The 22039-nt window shown below is 38.6% G+C and overlaps 1 protein-coding gene across 1 annotated transcript in view; it reads left to right on the top strand.

The window, feature by feature from the left end:
* The window catches only part of DCC (DCC netrin 1 receptor), a 753976-nt gene that overhangs the window by 406951 nt on the left and 324986 nt on the right, over nucleotides 1–22039 (top strand). The window contains exons 8-9 of the mRNA XM_047086216.1: nucleotides 1834–1990; nucleotides 20691–20845. Coding sequence (XP_046942172.1) covers nucleotides 1834–1990; nucleotides 20691–20845 — 312 coding nt within the window. The remainder of the gene's footprint in view (nucleotides 1–1833; nucleotides 1991–20690; nucleotides 20846–22039) is intronic.

The raw sequence follows: 22039 nt of genomic DNA, 5'->3' as shown, positions 1-22039 counted from the left end.
CAAATAAACGATTTGTTTTAAATCCTTTTCTTAGGACCTCTTTGTGGAGGAAGCCAAACTAAGAAAAGTGATAAACAGGAGCCAGGCCAGTAGGCTGATTTTGAAGTTTGGAGATTCCCTGAGGTAAAGAGTGGACACAGAGGATAAATTAATAGTAGATGGATATGACCAGATGTGTCTTTTTACAAGCTTATTCAGGAGGCTGTCCAGAGAATACATTTGAGAGAGATGAGAGCAAGGAGAGCAGAGATGCTTGAAGACAGCTGTGGCAGTTCTGACAAGACAAAGTGACGGTGGGGCTCTAAGTGTGTAAGTGGAGCTAACACAGAGTAGATTTACCTGATGTCCAACAGGGGGAATCCTAGAAGGAATGAGTGAAAGAGAGTCAAGGGTGGGGATACCTGTTAGGTTTCTGGGCTGTACAGTTGAGAGAATGGTGTAGACACAACTGAGTTGAGTGGCCCAGTGAGGAGAAGCAGGCTGAGTGGGCAGTGAAGGTGGTGGGGAGGATAAATTCACTTCAGTGTGCGAGTTTGAGATGTCCGTGTTGTGGGGAAGTGTAGGTTTTTATCAGGAAGCTTCATGTCACCCACATTTTTGAGACAGATGCTACATGTCCAGGCATCAATCTTCTCCCTCCCCTTACCAGTCTGCCACAAAAGATTGACTAACTTGCTACCAGTCTACCATTTGTTTCAAATACTATGTTGACCAAAAAAGTAAGGGGGACTGTCACCTATAAAGAAGTGCTGAGTATCTACGGGGCCAGGAATAACTTTGAAAGCTTTCTGCAGCTCTTGAAAACTTCTTCTTCTATATAACTGGTATGCACTGTCAATTGATAATATTTCTGGAACCACTGGGAATGAAGATAGGCTCCCTCACCCCAGTAGATTTTCCAGCTAATAGGAGTGTAGTGCACAGCAGGAATAGTGATTCAGGAATAGTGATTCAGCCAGCCCTTGAAGAAAGTGAATGCAAGGATGGAGACTAACTTTGAAAAGAACTGAAGAAAGCAGCCCACACAATCCAGTTTGAAGATTAAATGTAGGCAAATGTGTCATTGTGTTTTAGGGATAGACATCACCTGTCAGGGTGAAACACGTTTCCTCCCCTTGGAGACTTGAAAAAATAAGAGAATGAATTATGAATTCATACACATACAAACACACATCTGATAGAAATTTTCTTTACAGATTGTAAATGCCCCAAATATTTAAAAAATGAGTTCTCCAATTGTGGATGATTTATTCCTGTGAATAACAATTTGCCAAACTTTGCTATACATGCAGTGGTACCCTACAAGCACTGGACAATTGTATGTCTTTATGTCTGGTAGAATTTTTTTTTCCTGTAATTTCCTTTCTAGCAGGTAGTCTATAAGAACTCTTTCTACTTTTTGTTAGCTTCCATGACTTTGATTTGCTATTCCTTCAAACTGTATCTAAAACAGGGTGAACAGGCTCTGAGTGGAATGAGGTTTTTGTAATAACTGCTTGGTTACCTGAGGCATTTGTCTATGGCTATGTTCCTCTGCATCATGCCTGAACAGAACACTTGCTAATGGTCCTGGATCCCATGAGTAATGGAAACTGGACAAATATTCAGTAGAATCATATATGTTATTAATTACCCACCCTTTCATAAGCTCCAAGAAATTCTAATAGAGCTTTGATTCCATTTACTGTTTGTTTGCTTTCCTTGGTTTTTTTCCTTCCTTTATAATCTATGAATGGATCATTCTATGTTTGCTAATGGGTCTGCTCTGCCTTCCTGCATATCTCCCACCCATGGCACCAACATCTCTGACCACCTCCTCTCCTTCCTTCCTAGCTATCCCAAGCTCCAGTGTCCTCCCTTCTGCTCCCAGAGATGTGGTCCCTGTGTTGGTTTCCAGTCGGTTTGTCCGTCTCAGCTGGCGCCCACCTGCAGAAGCAAAAGGGAACATTCAAACCTTCACGGTCTTTTTCTCCAGAGAAGGTGACAACAGGTAGGTCATACCAGTATCAATCTGCCACCTCTTTAGATGTATACTGTGACATAAAGATCCCTGCAGGGGATCTTGAGAAGGGACTTTGGATACCATGTGGTATCTCAGCTCTGCCCATCACTCATTAGTAAGTGGAGATGATATATCTCCATTGCCTGTGTGTGTGTGTGTGTGTGTGTGTGTGTGTGTGTTCTAATGGGATTGTTTATAGAATCAAATGAAATCATTTACCAGAAACTTCCTTGAAAAAAGACAAGCATATGAATTTATGATAATTAGGTTTTTTATGTCCTTGGTTTTCAAAGTAATAAACAGAGAACAGAATTTGGCTGTATATTGATAGAACAGGGTATGAGAGAACCACAGTGGCCAGGTTGTAATCCCGATTCTGTCATTGACATCACGTGATCTCAAGAAAACCACATAACTTCTTTGAGCCTGACTTTACTGTGTAATAAAGAGTAAATAATAATACTTTAGCTTACAAAGGTTTTGTTAGGATTATACATATGTGATGTCATACAAGAGTGTCTAGTATTTGGTAGAAATGTGGTTCCTTGTTTCACTTGTCACTTGTAGGCAAATGTGATCTGTATATGTCTAGTTTTAAGATTACCATTCTTGATTTTTCTCAACATTTTCTCCTTGAAATATTTCATGATTTTAAGATTTTGAAGTTTTATTTGTAAGCCTAATGTAGATATTGGATAAATTCCAATCACTTCTATAGAAGTAAACTGTGTAATATCTCTTTATATTTCTTTAAATTATTAAACTTACTTAGTTTGTATTCCATGTTTGATTATTCTAATATCTGCAGTCCTTGTGAGTCTAATTCAGCTATTTGTTTCTGCTTACTCTTCCTCATAGTAGCTTGTTTCTTTTCATGTATAGGTGATTCTTGATTGTTAACTCTAATCCTTAGAAATTTTTCTGAGGGAATTTTTGAGACCAAGTATTAAAGAACAATCTTATGAGAGGATGTGCTTTACCAAAATGAAAGCATGATAAACCAGAATTTTGTTAAAGTTTACTTGCTCCATATGGGTCTCATGCTGATATTTTATTGCTTATGAGAAAGTCCATTAAATAGGATAACATTTGTTTTTCTGCTATTTTTAACACATCAACTCACATGAGTAAATGCAGACTTGTGATAAGGAATTCTCAGATTTTTTTGTGGTTGTTCTGTTTCAACTAAGCTAAGGCTGAGATTGTACATTCGCCAGTTCTCTCAGAAGGCTAATTTCCTTTTCTACTTCACCCTCTGAGATTTGCTCTTTCAGGATCTTTGCTGTATGTGAGGCTCTCTAATCAAACCATATACCCTACTTTATCTGCAAGCTTCATTTCCTATTCTCTTCTCCTATTGGTTACTAAAACTCATAGCTCTAGACTTCTATTGATAGGCACATACCATCAGGCAAATACCAGCTCCATAAGTCTGCTTACTCACTATGATAATTCCCTTATTTTGCTGCCTGTATATTACGGATTAAAAAAAAACCCACTTTTTTAAATAAAAAAAAGACTTTGAATAATTTACCCAACATTTTAAGTGTGCCATAACAGAAAGGTTTTTCACATAATACTTAGTTTGCCATACTGTTTTAAATGGCACTTTGTAATATTTACTTGAATGCCTATATAATTGGTATCATTATTATATATTATTAATTATTGGCATTTGAGCAAGTGCATTTGAATATAAGTATGTTCGGTCTTTGGGGAATTTTATTTGAGATTAAAGCATAAAGCCACTCCATAAACATTTCACTTAGAAGGAATCAGACACCAGAAACTAATATTACATTGTATTTCTAACTGAGATTGAAATAAAACCTTTTTAAAAAAAGGAATCAGAAAAGCAAGGAAGCTTTTGGAATAGACCTTTCCATTCTATTCTTTGGGCATTTTTTACTTTCTCTCTACTTCATCAACTATTGGGTTTTCTGGATTGCCAATTAAAGGCAATCGAAGAGATCAGCATGTTAAAACTCAATTTGTTTCAGAGAAACATTGTGTTGCCAAATCCCAAGATTCTGTACAGAAGAGCATCTATTGATAAATGCACTCTGCAGATCTGCTGTGCCTCTCACATAAGTGTGGAACATCATCATTATGTCCTTAAACAGATGAGGATTTGGGTAGGGCAACTAGGGTCTATATAAATGTCTATCTGTTGATTTGGCTAAGTCCTGAGTTCCAAGTCTTCCCTTCCACATTAAACTTCCTCTTATATATAACCAGTCTAAACTGGACACTAAACGGGAGACAGGGGTTTCTGGAATGTGGCAGCTTCTTTTTTCATCCTTGAATGAGAACTACGTTCACTGTCTGTAAAGTTTACCAGCCAAGGGAATTGTAACCTGTATGATACTTCTACATAGATGGAATATTTTGGGGGTGGTGGCAGCATGGGGGAACTAGAGAGGGAGAATGAAAAAGAAAGGAACAGAGAGAAGTAGAATGAAAGACAGGCAGAAATGACAAGTGCCCTAGAGGGATCCTCTTGTTCGCAGGGCTGAGCTCACAGTAATCCTGGCTTTCACCATATTCACTCATTCATTCATTCATTTTTTTAAATGTTTTTTTTTTAATTTATTTTTGAGAGAGAGAGAGAGTGCAAGCAGGTGAGGGACAGAGAGACGGAGACACAGAATCCAAAGCAGGCTCCAGGTTCTGAGCTAGCAGCACAGAGTCCAATGCAGGGCTCAAACCCACAAACTGAGATCATGACCTGAGCCGAAGTTGGACGTTCAACCGACTGACCCACCCAGGTGCCCCACCATTCATTCTTCTGTAGAGGAATAAACTAGAGGGGAGAAGCCAGGATTTAAGTGTGAGGCTTAGTCTAGTCTCTCAAATGTGTGAGTGCTTTAAACTCAAGATTCAAAAGGGACAATATAGCTTGGTTTAGCCAGAGTGGTATTTAGTATAGCATGATAATCAGAAAGAACAGTACAACTTCTCTCATGCTGTGTCTCAAAATGCTCTCTTTTCTAGTCCACAGCAATAAAGTATATCATGTTGAAGTTTCTATTTTCTCTTATAATTTGACCTGACTTTAAAATGAAAGAAATATATGTACTACACATATAGCCTATGTTTCCTAAGATTACTTATTACCACAAAGAAGTAGGCATTTGTTTTAGTCTTATCTCCAGCTCTTTAACTCTGTGGCTTTATGATGACTCTTTGGATCTCAGTGTGCACAGCTGCCCAAAACCACAGGTAATAATTCTTGCCCAGTTGTCTATATGTTGCCACATGGATTTCCTGGAGTCACCTTAAATTTACCCTTCCCCAAACTATACTCATGGTCTCCTCCTTAAGTATATTTTCCTCTCTTTTATTCGTTTATGTTAGTACCTTCCATCCTGTTGGCTAAGCAAAAAACCCATGTCATATTTTACTCCTCCCGGCCTCTCAGCTCTGCCATTAGTCATCCTGTGTTGTCACGTCTACCTTGGCCACATCTCAGCCGTCCCCCGTGTATTATCTCCATCACCACTGATCTGATCTCTGACAATAGCTTCTTGCCTACTAATCCATCCTCCTCATTTTCTCTAGTTATTTGTCTGAAATACAGTTTGGATCACTTCCTCTACTATGAAAAAAATGTGAATGTTCTTAAATTTAAATATTACAAAATTTCTAGATAAAGACATGCACATAGTAATTTACCAAGTCCTTTGAATGGAAGTCTATATCCAATCTATATATAGGTAGAGTGTAGTTCCTATAACCTATAATGGTTATAAATATGTTGCTTAAATCTATGGATACCTGGGTGGCTCAGTCAGTTAAGTGTCCAATTTCAGCTCAGGTCATGATCTTGCAGCTCATGGGTTCGAGCCCCACATCAAGCTCTGTGCTGACAGCTTGGAGCCTGGAGCCTGCTTCAGGTTCTGTGTCTCCCTCTTTTTCTGTCCCTACCCTGCTCGTATGCTCTCTCTCTCTCAAAAATAAATTAACATTTATATATATATCACTTAAGTCTAAATGGCTAGATTTAAAAATGGTACTATTGTTTACCAGATGTGTGACTTTTGAACATTTAATTATGTTAAAGACAGGAATAACATCTCTCTGCTATGCTGGCCAAAAGGAAGATGAATTATACCTCTCAGAATTTGTATGAGAATTAATTGAAGAAATTTAAGCAAAGCATCCAGGGAAGTCACTGTACCTAGGCAGAATAGGGGGACCCAGAATAGTGTGAGCTCAGAGAAAATATGGAAAAGAGGCCAAAAATGAAGCTCAAACGGTGGTAATAATAATAATGATAGCAACAACAACAATAATAAATTGCTATTTTGTATGAACCATTTCATAGCTGCTCACTGTTTCCTACTTATAGACCATTTAGTTATTTCCCTTTCTATTGAAATATTTCTTATCTTTCAAGCCCATGGATCAGTCCTCCATACCCCTTGGCTAGTCATGGCCCTTGTTAACACCAATCCCTGCAACCTCTTCATGATCTCAAGTTCACACATCTTTCTCTGATCTCACTCTCTAGACTCTTATTTTCCTGTCTTCCATTTAGGACTCTGGTTACAACAAATCTTTGATTACACAGGGAACTACAATTTGTTGATTCTGCAGTGTTTTCTTGGTCCCTCATCCTTTATGTTTCCCTTCACTTATTAAACAGCTAAAACCCCTGCCTTATTATTATAAACACTGATACACCCCAAAGTTTTGCTTGCTGTTTTTTAATTTCATATTAATTTCTTGGCACAAGCCAACTCAAGTAAATGTTATTTTCTACCTACTCTCTACTTGTCTCTTGTAGCTGAATGTAACTAGAAGAAAATGTATAATTATGCTGACTAGTTTTTAAATTCAAAACTACTCATATTAAGTTGCCCCTTAATGCTGCTAGAGATTATATTACATATATCAGGCAGTCTTTCTCCCAACATGCTCCTACTTATATTTCACACCTTTTCTTTTCTTCTCAAATCTCCAACATTTTTACTCTTTCCCTTACTCTTAGTTGACCTTGCTTCTAATTTCCTAGAAATAGTAGCAATCAGAAAGAGAGTTGTACAAGCTTCCATGTCTGAGTTACATACCCAAGCTTGTCTTTAAGCATATAATTTATCTCCTCAAATTTCTATTAAAAAAACTGGCCATGCTCTGGATTCCATCCTTTCTTAAAACAAAACCACAAAGCTTAAGCTATTCTTCCTCTCCCCCCATTATCAGTTTGTCCCTCTCTGGTGGATCATGTCCATCATCATACATGCATGCAGTTGTATTTTCCATCTCAACAAATTTTCCCTCAATTCTATTTTTCCCTCCTCTACCACTCTGTTCTTTATTCCCTTTAATAGCAACATTCCTTGATTTGTCTAACATCATTCCACTACCTTCTTTCATATTCCAATCATGGTTCTGTCCTTAGCATTTCACTGCAACTGCTCTTTTCTAGATTCACCAATGACCTCCATGTTGCTAAACTCAATAGTTAATTCCCAGTTCTGACATTACTTGGTCAGTAAGCAATTTTGTCATATTTGATCACTACCTCTTTAGTGACATTTATTGTCCCCTTGGGTTCTATTACACACACTTTCCTGGTTCTACTCTAATCTAAGTAATCTAAGATTTACCTCAAATCTCCCTGACCTGTGAATATTGGCTTACTCCAGATCCTAGACTTTGAAGATCTCTTTTTTCCCCATTTGTGACTTTATATTTTGTCAGTATGCCGATATCTTCCAAATTTGTATCTTTGGTGTTAAAATTTTACCTGTAGTCCTGAATCATACATCCAGATTCCTTCTTTTGATTTCTCTTAATTTCTTATGAGCATCTACAACTTATCAACAAAACCAAATACCTGGTTTCTTTCAACACCCCTCCAAAGACTTTATTATTTCAGAGATTTCTCCATCTCAGTGAAATCTTCGTATTTCTCATAACTCAAGCAAAAAACCTTGGAGTAATTGTTAATTCTTTTCTTTTTCTTATATTCTATAACCAAAAACAACCTCAAGTCTTTGCAGCACTGTCAAAATACATCCTGAATCCATGAAACAATATAATACTTGGTATTTGCTACAAAATAATAATAAAGACTGGCTATGATTTTCAGTTTTGAGCTGAGTTATGGGAATAAAGTGGTTCATCATATTATTCTGTCTAGTTTTGTGTTACTTAAAATTTTTCATAGTAAAAAATTAAAGTCAAACAAATAAATAAAAATAAAATATATACTGAATCTTACCACTTCTTTCCCTCTTTTATTACCATCAAGCCTCATCTAAACTATTGCAATAACCTTTCAAAGCTGTTCTCACCACAACAGTTGGAGTAAATCTTTGAAAACATACCTTAGATCCTGTTATCTTTATGCTTCAAAACCCTCCAGTAACTCTCTATCTCATTCATAGAATAAGCAGAAATCCTTCCTGATCTGGGCCATTGTCACCTTCCTGGTCTCATCACTTATTCTTGCTATTTACCTTTTTGTTCACTTCTCTCCAGTCTCACTGACTTCCTTGTAGTTCCTAAATATACCAAGAATCCTCCTCCCTCAAGATTTTGTTCAGCTTGCCTAGAATGCTCCTCCCTTTGACATCCATGTGGATCATCTGTAACTTCCACTTAGTCTTTGGTGAAGTGGCACCTTCTCCTGGATGCCTTACCTGACCCCTATTATTCCCTATGCCCTTTTTAATTCATATATATTTTCTTAATCCACAGCTTTACCACCTCCTACTTATTTTTTCATGTTTCCCCTTTCTTTTTTTTTTTAATTTTTTTTTCAACGTTTATTTATTTTTGGGACAGAGAGAGACAGAGCATGAACGGGCGAGGGGCAGAGAGAGAGGGAGACACAGAATCGGAAACAGGCTCCAGGCTCTGAGCCATCAGCCCAGAGCCCGACGCGGGGCTCGAACTCACGGACCGCGAGATCGTGACCTGGCTGAAGTCGGACGCTTAACCGACTGCGCCACCCAGGCGCCCCATGTTTCCCCTTTCTTAACTCCAAAATATAAGCTTCCTGTGGGCAGGGATGTTCTTACCTCCTTTATTCACTGAGCTATTCTTAGTACCTAGGTCAATATGTAACCCATAATAAACACTCACAAAATATTTGTTGAATTGAAACCCTAACTGAAATGTCAGCTACTATGTGAAACTCTCCACAGTTCTCAGGCTCAGAAGTCATTAATTTCTCCTTAATCCTCCCCTCATACTTTGATTACTATTATATTATTCCTACCTTTTGTTCAGTTTTGTGTTTGAGTACCAGCCTGTTCCCCCTCTGATGACTAAAACTAGATCTTATTTATAATTCCATCCCCAGTGTCTAGTATCATGACTTCTGTAGACACTTACTGATTGGGACTAATACAATAAAGGTGGCAGAGAGACAGATGTGGTTCTTAATAGATAGTTTTTTAACAAGTAAAACAAATTATTATTTTTTTTATTTATTTTTGATACGGAGACAGAGTGTGAGCTGGGGAAGGGCAGAGAGAGAAGGAGACACAGTATATGAAGCAGGCTCCAGGCTCTGAGCTGTCAGCACAGAGCCCAACGTGGGACTCGAACTCACGAACCATGAGATCATAACCTGAGCCGAAGTCAGACGCTTAACCGACTGAGCCACCCAGGCGCCCCTAAAACAAGTTATTTTACTGAGGAAGATGAATAAGCTGATGCAGTTCAATAAAAGCCTTTTTTTTAATTGAGAGAAAATAAAAGTGGATTTTGAAATTTGATTCCAATATCACTGTTCATTTTCTCACTCTCAACTAGAGTGAATATATGCCATATGTCTCTGAATGGTTAGCCGTGGTGCTTATCTGCTCATATAGGTTTATTTAGCTCCTTAACACAATAGCTTTTTAAAAGGTGGTGGATTTAACATTTGCCTCAGACTAGCAATGAGTTTGTCAGGCAAATTACTCTAGCTCAGATTATCATTAATCTGTCTGACTGGTTAATGGTGTCAATAACGCAAGTACCATAGTTAACATTTTTTTTTTTATTCAGCCCCTTGGGTGCTTTCATTTCATAAGTGAGAGAGCAGCATAAATTCCAGAACCTGAAAGCCAGGATTCACAGAGATTCAATTGCTTCACAGATATCCAGCTATCCCCTCCTTGTACCTAAAAATTGTTAGAATTGAAAGTGATTGTTGAAATCATAGTACAACTTCTTGCTACTTAGACATTTAGAAACTGATAGAGGAGGGGTAAGTCACATGCCTAAGGCCACAAAGTAAGCATCCATGATGAGAGCGAGCATTATTGAGTATTCAATAATACTTACTGTGGCAGATGCCAGGCTAAGCATCTTACATAAATTAATTTATTTCATCCTCACAACAAAACATTATCCACATGAGTCTTAAAGAAGACCACTTACATTTCTGGTATACAGATAGTAAGTTGTAGAACCAGGATGTAATGCCGACCTGATTCCAAAACAGGTGTTCTGTGAATCATTACACCAACTTGCTCCTAACATAGTTGCTGGATTAACCTGGAAGAGAATCTGGCTTTCTTGATATTTTCAGAATTATGACAAGAATTTACCCTATAGGCTTCTTCCCAATTGTTTTATGACTTAATGGCTAAGTTGATTTCCATCATTTATTTACCAGTTATAAATGTAGTAGCAAACTTTTTATGCATGTATAGAACATTATACTTCCCATTCACTAATCTAAAATTACTTATGGAGTGTGACAACAGTGTAGCCAAAAGGTTAAAGTAATGTGGCTGTGGAATTCAACTGCATGGATTTTAGTCCTGGCTCAGACTTTTACTGGCATTGTGGCCCTGGGATAATTACTGGTGCTTTAGATTGCTCACATGGGATAATAATAGTAACTGACATGTAAGGTTATGACGACTTTAAAAACTGCTAGTACCTAAAACATTTGCTTATTGCCTGGTGTCCAAAAGCACTCAATTCTTGTTAGCCAGTTCTCCGTGCAAATTATTGCATGCATTAGAAATAAAAATCAGTGTGGGGTGCCTGGGTGACTCCATTGGTTAAGCCTCTGACTTTGGCTCAGGTCATGATCTCATTGTCCGTGGGTTAGAGCCCTGCATCGGGCTCTGTGCTGACAGCTCAGAGCCTGGAGCCTGCTTCAGATTCTATGTCTCCATCTATCTCTGTCCCTCCCCTGCTCTCTCTCTCTCTCTCTCTCTCCCTGAAAAATAAACATTGAAAAAAAGAAATAAAATCAATGAAATATAAGTGTTCCCCAATTTATATTTAAAGGGGACCTTATCGCTTTACACACGTTTGCCCATTTGATCCTCAGATAAGTCAGGTATGATAATTTCCATTTTATAGATCTCTATGCTTTGCTCTGTTCAGAAAATCTAAAAAACATTGCCTAAGAAGCCACACAACTAGTAAATATTAGAAGAAAGATTTAAATGCAAGGTTTCTAGTCCAGAGATCTTGTTACTGTACCATACAAAATAAAAGATATTTCCTAAAAGAGGCACACGGGAAGCACTGCGGGAGTTCAGATGAGAGAATTAAAACATTTTCATGAGCATCATTCAATTTAATCCTCACAATGACCCTGTGAGGTAGGCAGATAAGGGACCAGGGACCGGCATCTTCGTTTTGCAAATGAAGTAGGGAAGACTCCAAGATAGCCCCTGACTTGCTCAAGGTCACACACCCATTCTGTGGCAGAACAAAGGCTGGACTGGGTCTTCCAACTTGCAGACCTGTATGGTTTACATTGCTTTATGCTGCCTCAGAAAACCTCTGCTCACCGCTCAGGATTAGAGGCCACCTTTTCATGATTGACACAGAGGATTCATTTTAGAATTCATCGCGCATTACATTCTCACCATGGCGTTTATGTATTCTTTTCCTGCTCCCCAGTGCTGACGACTGCTGATGAAACTGCTTATGAAGGGAGGGTGCTGTGAAGGAAAGACAGCAAGACTCAGATTCCAAAGCTCTGTGTTCTGGTCCTGGCCTAAAGGCTAGCAAAGTTAGTCCCCCTTTCACTCTGCTTCTCTGTAAAATGTAAAACCCTGCCCTTTCTACGTCAAAATGTTCTGAGATCATTGAATAAGAGAATGGTGATTTAATTCCTCCAATGGACTTAGGGTATACTGAAAAATAAAACATGCTCTGTATAAATGCCATATACAAATGAATGACCCTTTATTCACTTGTGAGTTGCCTGTGTGTCCAGCTCCGTGTTGGGAAGAATAGAGAAGCCAACAGTCTTTTTGGAGGCAGGTTAGCAACGTTGAGAGGATTGTTCCATTGAAGCATATATAACTGCACACTGAATTAAGAGCCTGAAGGAGAGGAATGTGCTTTATGAGAGATGGAAAGCGCATGGTGTCTATGCCATGGTCAGATCGGTATTTTGAAAAGATGGCTATTGCTGCAGAGTGGAAGTTAGACCAATGTGGTCAGCCGAGTGGATGCCAGAAAGCCGCTGAGGCTATAGCTGAAGTCCAGGCAATAAATGATGGTGGATCAAACTGAGGCTGGATAACTAGAGATGGAGCAGTAGAAACATGTCATTCTAGAGATATTTAGGAAGTGAAATTGATAGGAGCAGGTGACAGATTGACATTCATAGTGAGACAACAGATGTGTTCAAGGACAGTTCCTAGTTTTCTGGCTTATTTAAATGGAAGGATGGGAGGGTAACTCGCTGACATTAGGATGCCGGAAAAGACCCAGATTTGAAAACGCGGATGATAAATTCAGCTTCAGACGTGTTGGTTTTTACGTGCATTCAAGTGGTTATGTTGAGTAGAGCCTTCAGAAGAAGGAAACTGGCTGCAGCTCAGAGAAGAAGTTTGGGCCAGAAACATGTATCTGTGTCAGGAATTTGTCAGCATATGGATGAAGACTGAAGCTAGAAAAAGGAGAAATGGGTCATCCCTCCACCCCAAAGAGAAATGAAACCAAGAAGAGGTCTCAGAACTGAGTCATATTTATTAAGGGGCAGAGGCTGAAACTAAACAAAATAAACAACTTGAAACAAAAAGCTTTTTTTTTTTCCATGAAAAGATAGTTTAGTTTTGTTTTTATGTTTTGTTGCAGCAGCTATTTGTTATGTAACTAGTGTCTTGGGCACGTAGTAGACACTGAAACAGAGATATATTAAAGTAAACTTTTCACAAGTCTGTTCCTTGCACTATGCTGTTTAAAAATTCAACAAGAAACAGAATCCTTAGCCAAAGTTTAGTCAAAACTCCCTCTGACCCAATAGATGATCTCCATTTTCCATTATGCTTTTTCTGGTGGTAAGTCATCTCTGAAACTGCTTTTCCTTCAAGATAGCGCTTGATTCCAAACTCTCTGGTTCTGGAATCATAAGGAGTATAGCATTGGGTAACTGTTGCTGCTATTGCTCTGAGCCCTATTCTAGTAAACACCATATTTCAGTTTTGAAATCTTCTCATCATTGTACCATTCTTGTCCTCACTAAAGAAATGAACGTGAAAATGGAATGGATAAAAAGGGGTTGCTAAAAATCTTTCCATTAGAAATAGCATAGTTCCTTCCCTATAAATCACCATTAGTGTAACTCATCCCCTTGAAGCAACTAATTAGGTGTCTGATACCTCAAGACCGCATTGTTTGCTCACCTCACACCTGTAACTAAATGTTAACACCCTGGTGCACTTGGGCAAGACAATATATGTTTACTTAATATGTACACTAGGGATATGTTATAAATGATCCAGTAAGAAACAGTGTCATGCTTAAATTGCACTTATTTCTGAAATGTAAATGCGGAAGTGCTGAATGCAATGAAAACACACACACACACACACACACACACACACAATTTTCTATTCCCAACAAAGAATATTAGATTAGAAAGTCCCCTTTGAGTAGATCCCACCCTGTTTTCAAATAATGAAAACAATAACTAGGAAGGTGAGGTGGCATGCCAGAGGCCACACAACTAAGTTGAGGTGGAAAAATGGAATTGAATCCAGCTCTCTAAACATTCTGGAGATCACACTGTGTGGGAATGTTATGCAGTTATTCTATTAACTTTTTACATTTATTTATGCATTCATTTAAAAATTTGTGAGCCCCAGCAGCATAGCTAGTTTTTAGTGGGTATATATGCTGAGTGCCAACAAAATGTGAATGGAATGTGGCTTCTCTTCTAAAGTAATTCACAATTGAGTTGAAGACAGGCATGTCTATTAATACCATGTGATATGTGCTACAATAGATCTATAAACCAAGAGCAGCAAAAGCATGAAAGGGAGAGATTTAATGCTTCTGGAATCAGAGGACATGATGGTAGGAAATGTCCAGCAAGTGATTTCCTTTGAATTGGATTTGAAGAATGAACAAGCTTTTACCAAAGTGAGAAGGAACTATGAGTCAGGAGAATATAACTCCAGAATAAATGAAACGAAACGAAACGAAACGAAACGAAACGAAACTAAACTAAACTAAACTAAACTAAACTAATGAAAGGCAGAATGGCAATAGCCGGGGAAGCAGAGATGGCTATGGTGTTGTAGAGCCTGGTCACTCATTGTAGGTAAGTGTGAAAAGGTTTGGGCCACATCTTGAAGGTCTTTGGATCTTGCCACAAGGAGTTGAGATGTATTAGCCATAAAATGGCAGCCAGCACAATGTTTGGGGCATGGAGTTGAGAGATTACATTTGTTAGAAGAGTATCTCTTATCAATGGAAAGAAGGAATGGGGAAAACTAATGACAAAAAAAAAAAAAAAAAAAGGAAAAGCTATTACACTGTAATACATTGTAAGTACAAACCAGAGAAGGAATTGGTTTCAGGCTCAGGAGAATACAGCCTAACCAGAGTTATGTCTTTAAAAAAATTTTTTTAATGTTTATTATTTATTTTTGAGAGAGACAGAGACAGAGCACAAGCGGGAGAGGCATGGAAAGAGAGGGAGACAGAGAATCCGAAGCAGGGTCTGGGCTCTGAGCTGTCAGTACAGAGCTCAACGTGGGGCTCAATCTTATGAACTGTGACATCATGACCTGAGGCAAAGTCAGATGCTTAGCTGTCTGAGCCACCCAGGTGCCCCCAGAGTTAGGTGTTAATGCAATTTGTGCAACTACCATCTTGGACTTCATGGCTCACAATGTGTCAGCACCCAAGACTTAGCCATCTGATTTCTGAAAAGCAGCAGCATTGTCGTTATTAGGTCAAAGTGTGTGCTTTTAGAACATCGCAGTTATTTCCTAAGAAACCTCCACCAGGTAACCCAAAGCACCTAAAAGTAGAATTTACAGGAAAGAAATGTCTCCTATTTGTGAACTCTTCTTGGCCTCCATATAAAAGAGGAGGGCAAGTTGCCTATAGTTGTTTCAGCCAGCATGAGGAGACAGACTTTTTATATTTATATTTGGTGTGATTTTTCACTGAATGAATTTATAGTGAATGAATTCTAGAAGGCACAAGTGACTTGTTCCCTTTACTTCAGCCAACTGATCTTGAACCTGCCTGAGCTCCACACTGCCAACTCAGAGTCAGGTGGAACGGAAGTGAAAGAATGAAACTTTGTCAATAATACAGCTGATGCCACAGCCATGAATCTGAGCTCTGTGGATTTGAAGGGCAGTTACGTCTTTAGAGTCATAGGAGAGAACTTCACCAAGAGACAGCTGGTCTGAGCCCCTGCTACTTTCCCGAAGATAGTTGGTACAGTGCACCCCAAACACAATAGTTGGGTAAACTCCTAACATCTATTATTCTTTGTTCTTCAATACCTAGTTGGTTTATTTGCCCATTCACAGAGGAATGTGGACCAGAGTGTTCAGAGAGAAAATTGTAATTGCCAACTGGTCCAACGTGGAGACTCTGGAGAGTGTAACTACTTCAGGTGGCTCGCATCGGCTTATTGTGAGACCAGAGACCAGTAATAAATGGCCCTTCCAAACTCAAGAGTTTTACTTACTTGTTGGGAATGATTTGTGGTATTTTATTTTTCAACTATTAAAGCATGAAAGGAATGATCAAAAGTGCCTGAAAGTCTTTGGGGCTTACAACTGAACCAATCTGTGAGGGACAACAGGCAGGAAATACCAGGTTCCCAGAATACATTTGTCTGCCTTCAGCAGTTTGAAGTCCCTCCACTAGGGCCCAAGGAGCCACCAGAGCAGCCTGGCAACACAGGCCAGACACCAGCAGTGTGGACGTCACATTTCACAGGGCTCTGTTGTGAATTCAGGGAACACCAATTCCTTCTCAGTGTGCTGTCCGTGAAGCCTACACCTTTTAAAGATAATACTATTTTTTTTAATGTTTGCTTCTTTTTGAGAGAGAGAGACAGACAGACAGAGTGTGAGTGGGGGAGGGGCAGAGAGAGAGGGAGACACAGAATCTGAAGCAGGCTCCAGACTCCGAGCTGTCAGCACAGAGCCTGGCGCGGGGCTGGAACCCAGGAACCCTGAGATCATGACCTGAGCCAAAGTCGGACGCTTAACCGACTAGGCTACCCAGGCGCCCCCATAATACTATTTTCATTATCAGAATTTGTTCAGTACCCCTAGTTATGACCACCTTTAAAATTTAACTTATCTCAGAAAACAAAATTAACTTTACAGTAAATATTTTAAAAGTGGTTTGTTTTTTTTTTTTTTTGAGGGAGGTGGTGGGGTGGGGGCGGGGGGAGCAAGCCCATACAGTTCAGTGAAACCCATTTATGTATTTTTTTTCTTCTGGATTGTACCTCTTATTAATTTCTCTCCTCAGATTCTAGTTCTGAATACTTTGTGGAAAAGTCCTCTTCTTGGACTCAAGAATACTTATTTCCTATGAGATTATGGTGGCATTTTGTTATAATAATAAAAATAACAGCAGTTACTACCATGGATGTGAGACTTCATGTTGACGACCAGGCACATGCCTACTGCTTTAGGAGCTTTCCAGCATCTCATTCAATTCTCTAGAAACCCTATGAGGTAAACATTTTTACGGCACCAATTAGCACTTGAGGACTCAGGCTCAGCTAAACTGAGAGAGCCGAAAGAACAACCCCAGACTTAAGAATGATGAAGCCACTCCAGTCTAAAAAATATTTTCATTGTGACCTCACTTTGATTACATGAGCAGATTTCTGAAAAGTGGCACATAAATTGAAGCGTTTCGATTAAATCATTATTAAACCATTAAGCGTGTACATTGAATGGGTGCCTGGGTGGCTCAGTCGGTTAAGCATCTGACTTCAATTCAGCTCAGGTCACGATTTCACACTTTGTGGGTTCGAGCCCCACATCAAGCTCTGTGCTGACAGCTCAGAGCCTGCAGCCTGCTTCGGATTCTGTGTCTCCCTCTCTCTCTAGCCCTCCCGCTCATGCTCTGTCTCTCTCTCAAAAATGAATAAACATTAAAAAAGTTTGAAAAAGAATGTACATTGAAGAAACTGGTGGTCAACCCAGGGCAATGCTAGCATGTGGTTAGAGTAGGGGGGTAGAGTTGTGTTGAAGTTATTTGTGGAGAAAGCACCCTTTATTTGCTTAAATTGTATTTTTCTCCAGATTGCTACCATAGAAATATTTTCTAAAGATGCTTTATTCACACTTTGTATAATATTGAGTATACTTAACGAGTATACTTTTCTTCATGACTGTTATTAATTTGGGATACTTATTCAAGGCTGATACAGATTATGGGAGCCTAAAACTCTTCTCTTCATAATAAAAACCAGCATCCACTTTTATATGTGAGTAATGATCTTTGACATTCTTACGTGCCCAGATTTTCTTGCCTCTTTTTCCTTTGAAGAATGTCTGTTCAAGAGATTATGCCAGCATGTCCCGGAACACAGATCTTTCCACTGAATTCTTTAGTAGTATCAGAATAAAGTTGATTATGAAAGCCATTTTTCCTTATAGATACCCAAGAAGTTTGGTATGCAAATATGACATTCATGACAACTATGTTACTTGGATTCTAGGAAACATATCACAGCAGTTGACAGATTCATCTCACAGTGGTTTCTGAATGCCTAGCATCCCTTCTCCTTTATGGCCTTATATCTTCTACCCAAAGGGCCCATGATCCAAATAAGCCCCTCGTTTCCCCACAGTTGTTAAATGATATCAATACTGGTTTAAAGGATGAATCCCCAGCTTTCATTTTTAACTCTGCTATCTACTAACTGTAAGCCCTTTGGAAATAAAAAAAAAAACAAAACACTATTTTTCCAAATTACACTTTTGCATCTGTATAATGATAAAATCATACTATCTATATAAAAGAGCTGCATGAGGCAATGTATCTAAAAGTTCTGCTAAAGAAAACTAAATAAGATGCAAAAATCCATATATCCACAAGGCATATGTTCTGATTGTAAGGGTTTTCTTTTATAAAGCAACTTGTTGGCCTACATAATCTTAGGTGGGTAGAAGAGAGTAGTGTGATACATGGTATGTAGGAGCATTATCTGATGTCTTAGCCTTACCTACTTTCCGTTACTATTGAAATCCACCCAGCTCCCTCCCCTCCTATAAGTCACACTTCAGCCTTGCAGCAACTTAACACAGCACTCCTAAAGGAATACCTAAACCTTAAGCTATATGTAGATTCATACAGGGTGTTTGTTTTTTATTGTGGTAAATATACATAATATAATATTTATAGGTTTAACCATTTTTAAGTATGGAGTTCTGTGGCATTAAGTACATTCATAATGTATTAGCATTATCACCACCCTCTATCTCCAGAGCTTTTTCATCTTCCTCAACTGAAACTCTCTACCCATTAAATAACTTCCTCTTCCTCTCTCCCCCTAGACCCTGGTAACCACTCTGGGTACATATTTTAATTATTAGCAGTAATGGATAAAATAACACTCCCTGCTATAATGAATAAGCCCTAATATTTATAATGGTTCAAAACTGTTTGACTCTATAAAGTAGAAAAAGGATGTTCCTGATTGACAAGCAGTTCTCCCAGCTCTTCTCCAGAATTCTTGCAAATCTGGACTGCTCCATCATCCATATATGGCTCCCAAGGTTCCCATGCTTGACTACCCCAGGCCCACAGGTGAAGGAAGAGAACACAGAGGTGACCACGTGTGCAGTTTTTCTAGGCCAGACCTAGAATCAGCACATGTTGTGTAACCTCAAATTCACTGGGTATGCTCGGTCACATGACCTTGTCTCGCTCCCACAGGGGCTGGGAAATACAGGCAAGCACATGAAGAAGAAATGAGTTTGAGGATGAACCAGGCAGTCTCTGCTATATCAGTCAAATTAAGATTGTATACATGCTCAAGAATCACCATTAATTCCCTTAGAACTTTGTGGGTTTTTTTTTCTCTTTGGAGACCTAATTTTCCCTGACAGACATTTTAAATATTTCCCCAAACATAATAAAAACCCATGGCAAAATTAAAATGCACATATAATTCCATTGAAATGCAAGAGACAGTATCTAGAAATAGAAGCCTTAAGTATCAGTTGAGTAGGGACACCTGGGTGGGATGCTCAGTAGGTTGAGCATCAGACTCTTGGTTTTGGCTCAGGTCATGATCCCAGGGCTGTGGAATCGAGCCCTGCATTGGGCTCTGCACTGAGCGTGGAGCCTGCTTAGGATTCTCTCCCTCTGCCCTTCTCCCCTACTTATGCACGTTCTCTCTCTCACTCTCTCTTTAAAAAAAAAAAAAAAGGAGGAGGAGGAGGAAACTGTTGTCTAGTTTAGGAGTTTCTTCTTCACCTGTCAGTAAATTATAAGAGACCAACGAGGATACAAATGTCTACAATAATGTGTGTTCTTAAAGAATACTTTAGTAGTTATTGTTTCTTATATGTTAGCATCTATATTCATAGGGCTTGTAAATTATAAGGACGAGGAGGAGGAGGAGGAGGAAACTGTTGTCTAGTTTAGAAGGAGTTCCTTCTTCACCTGTCAGTAAATTATAAGAGACCAATGAGGATACAAATGGTCTACAATAATGTGTGTTCTTAAAGAATACTTTAGTAGTTATTGTTTCTTATATGTTAGCATCTATATTCATAGGGCTTGTCCTCTCTTAATATGTACTACACCTTGCACCATGATCAGATTAATTCATTTGTCTGGAATCACTGAGGCAGTTTTTGATTGGGAAATGAATTGGACACACATAGATGTGGCTTGATGAACAAGGCAAGTAGACACGTTGCAATTTCTCCTCACGTAGAAAGGAATCTACCCTCTTTCACTAATTGCACTTAACGTAGCCACAGGAACTCAAGCTCCTTGCACATCAACACTTAGCATCTGCCTTTTCCTTTCATACAATGAGAGAAAATGCATAAATGCATTTGTTGGCAATACTGACAAAGACCGATTTGTGGAATAATTGAAACCTTGATTTCTGTCATTAGCCGGATGTTTACAAAATGCATCTTCCTGTCTACATTCCAGATGTTTCTTCTTATTTTAATAGCTTTTTGTCATGAGTTGTGAATTCTAAATTGTAAAATGTCAAGGGAAAAGACTTTAGTTTGCAAGTTTCATGGGAATGGCATAAACTTGAACTCCCCCAGAACCCTGTAATATTTATTTGTAGGCCCTTCCAATCTATTTCCCATAGTAAGCCAGAGGCCTTGATTTACAGCAGAGTCAGCACTAAATGAGAAAGCAGACTTCGGTCCACCTCACTGCTTTGGCACATTAAGTAAATGTTTGGCTAAAAGTACTCATATTAAAATAATCTTTCCCTGAAACTTTTATTTCCCAGGGAACGAGCATTGAATACATCCCAGCCTGGGTCCCTTCAGCTTACTGTGGGAAACCTGAAGCCAGAAGCCATGTATACCTTCCGAGTTGTGGCCTACAATGAGTGGGGACCAGGAGAGAGTTCTCAACCCATCAAAGTGGCCACTCAGCCAGAGTGTGAGTATGAAAATAGAAGGGCACATTTAGAAACTGTTTCTTCTTGCTGGCAATATCCTTGAATCCTATCACAGAAATTTCTTAAGGTAACAAGATGGAAGGAATATTTCTGAAGCAACGCATTAAACTCAAGGATTTTTAAAGGTAAGATAACTTTTTAACAAAATGGCCTCCCTGTTTAGGCCATAATGGCAAATTGACAACTGTAAAGGCCTAATCCATCCACGCAATCTACATGTTCACTTCCTAAGTAAGTAACTGACTAACTCTGCCAGCCAGGCCTTTATCATCCACATTGGGTATCGGTCTCCTCCACTGATTTTTTATGGGGTTTTCCAAGTTTGTCTATCAAGAATGTAACATCAAAGGTGAAAGAACAACCATATAGGACTTCCAAATACAGGGACTTATCAAATAACTTAAACATGCACTGAATGCCCTTAAGGAGATTCCAAAAGCAAGCCACAGCTCAAGAAATAAAAAGAGATAATCACTATTGGGCAATCTCATGATCCTCTAACTAAAATCACTATATTAAACCACATCTTCACAAAGTAAAACAGTTGAATGTTCTTTGACCGTGTTATAATTCACGGATTTCTACCTTTTAAAATGGAATAGCTCCAAAGCTGTACAGTTGAAAGATGTCAATCTTATAAAATTTTGTGGTTTTTTTTCTATTAAACTTCTGATGTTATTTGGAAAGATTGATTACTGATGAGCAGTTTGCCAGCTTTATCTTGTTAAAATTTTTAAAAATTATAATCGAAAGTCTAAATGAAATGAATGACTACTTGTAACAAACTACATTATTTATACACCTAGTTGTATCTACTCCTTTTTCTTTTCATTCATGATACTATTCCGTTTGGGTTCCTGTTCATTTTATTTAAAAAAAAAAAACTATGTTTCATTTTAGAATCATCTCACATGCTTTTGGAAGATGGTGAAGTAGAAATTAGAAATCTTTTAATTGATAAATATGAGGAAATAATCTTTGCATGTCAATTTTTGGGTATTTTAAATTAGCATGTTCATGAAGAGGGAGCAGTAACCCTCTGATATGTAGTCTAGTGCTGGTTTCATGCTCTATACTTGGCAAAATCTACATTCTTCTTTTTTCTACTCAGACAAGGTCACAAAGACTAAATGTTAAGAAATTGGAATAAAAAATGTGTTAGTGGTTGGAGAGAG

The sequence above is a fragment of the Lynx rufus genome, unplaced genomic scaffold, assembly GCF_022079265.1.
Source record: "Lynx rufus isolate CCGP_SWC_20201006 ecotype Redwood Valley unplaced genomic scaffold, mLynRuf1.p SCAF_20, whole genome shotgun sequence".
NCBI classification, from domain to species: domain Eukaryota; kingdom Metazoa; phylum Chordata; class Mammalia; order Carnivora; family Felidae; genus Lynx; species Lynx rufus.
Note: the sequence above shows the minus strand (reverse complement) of the source record. Positions and strands in the feature narration are given on the sequence as shown.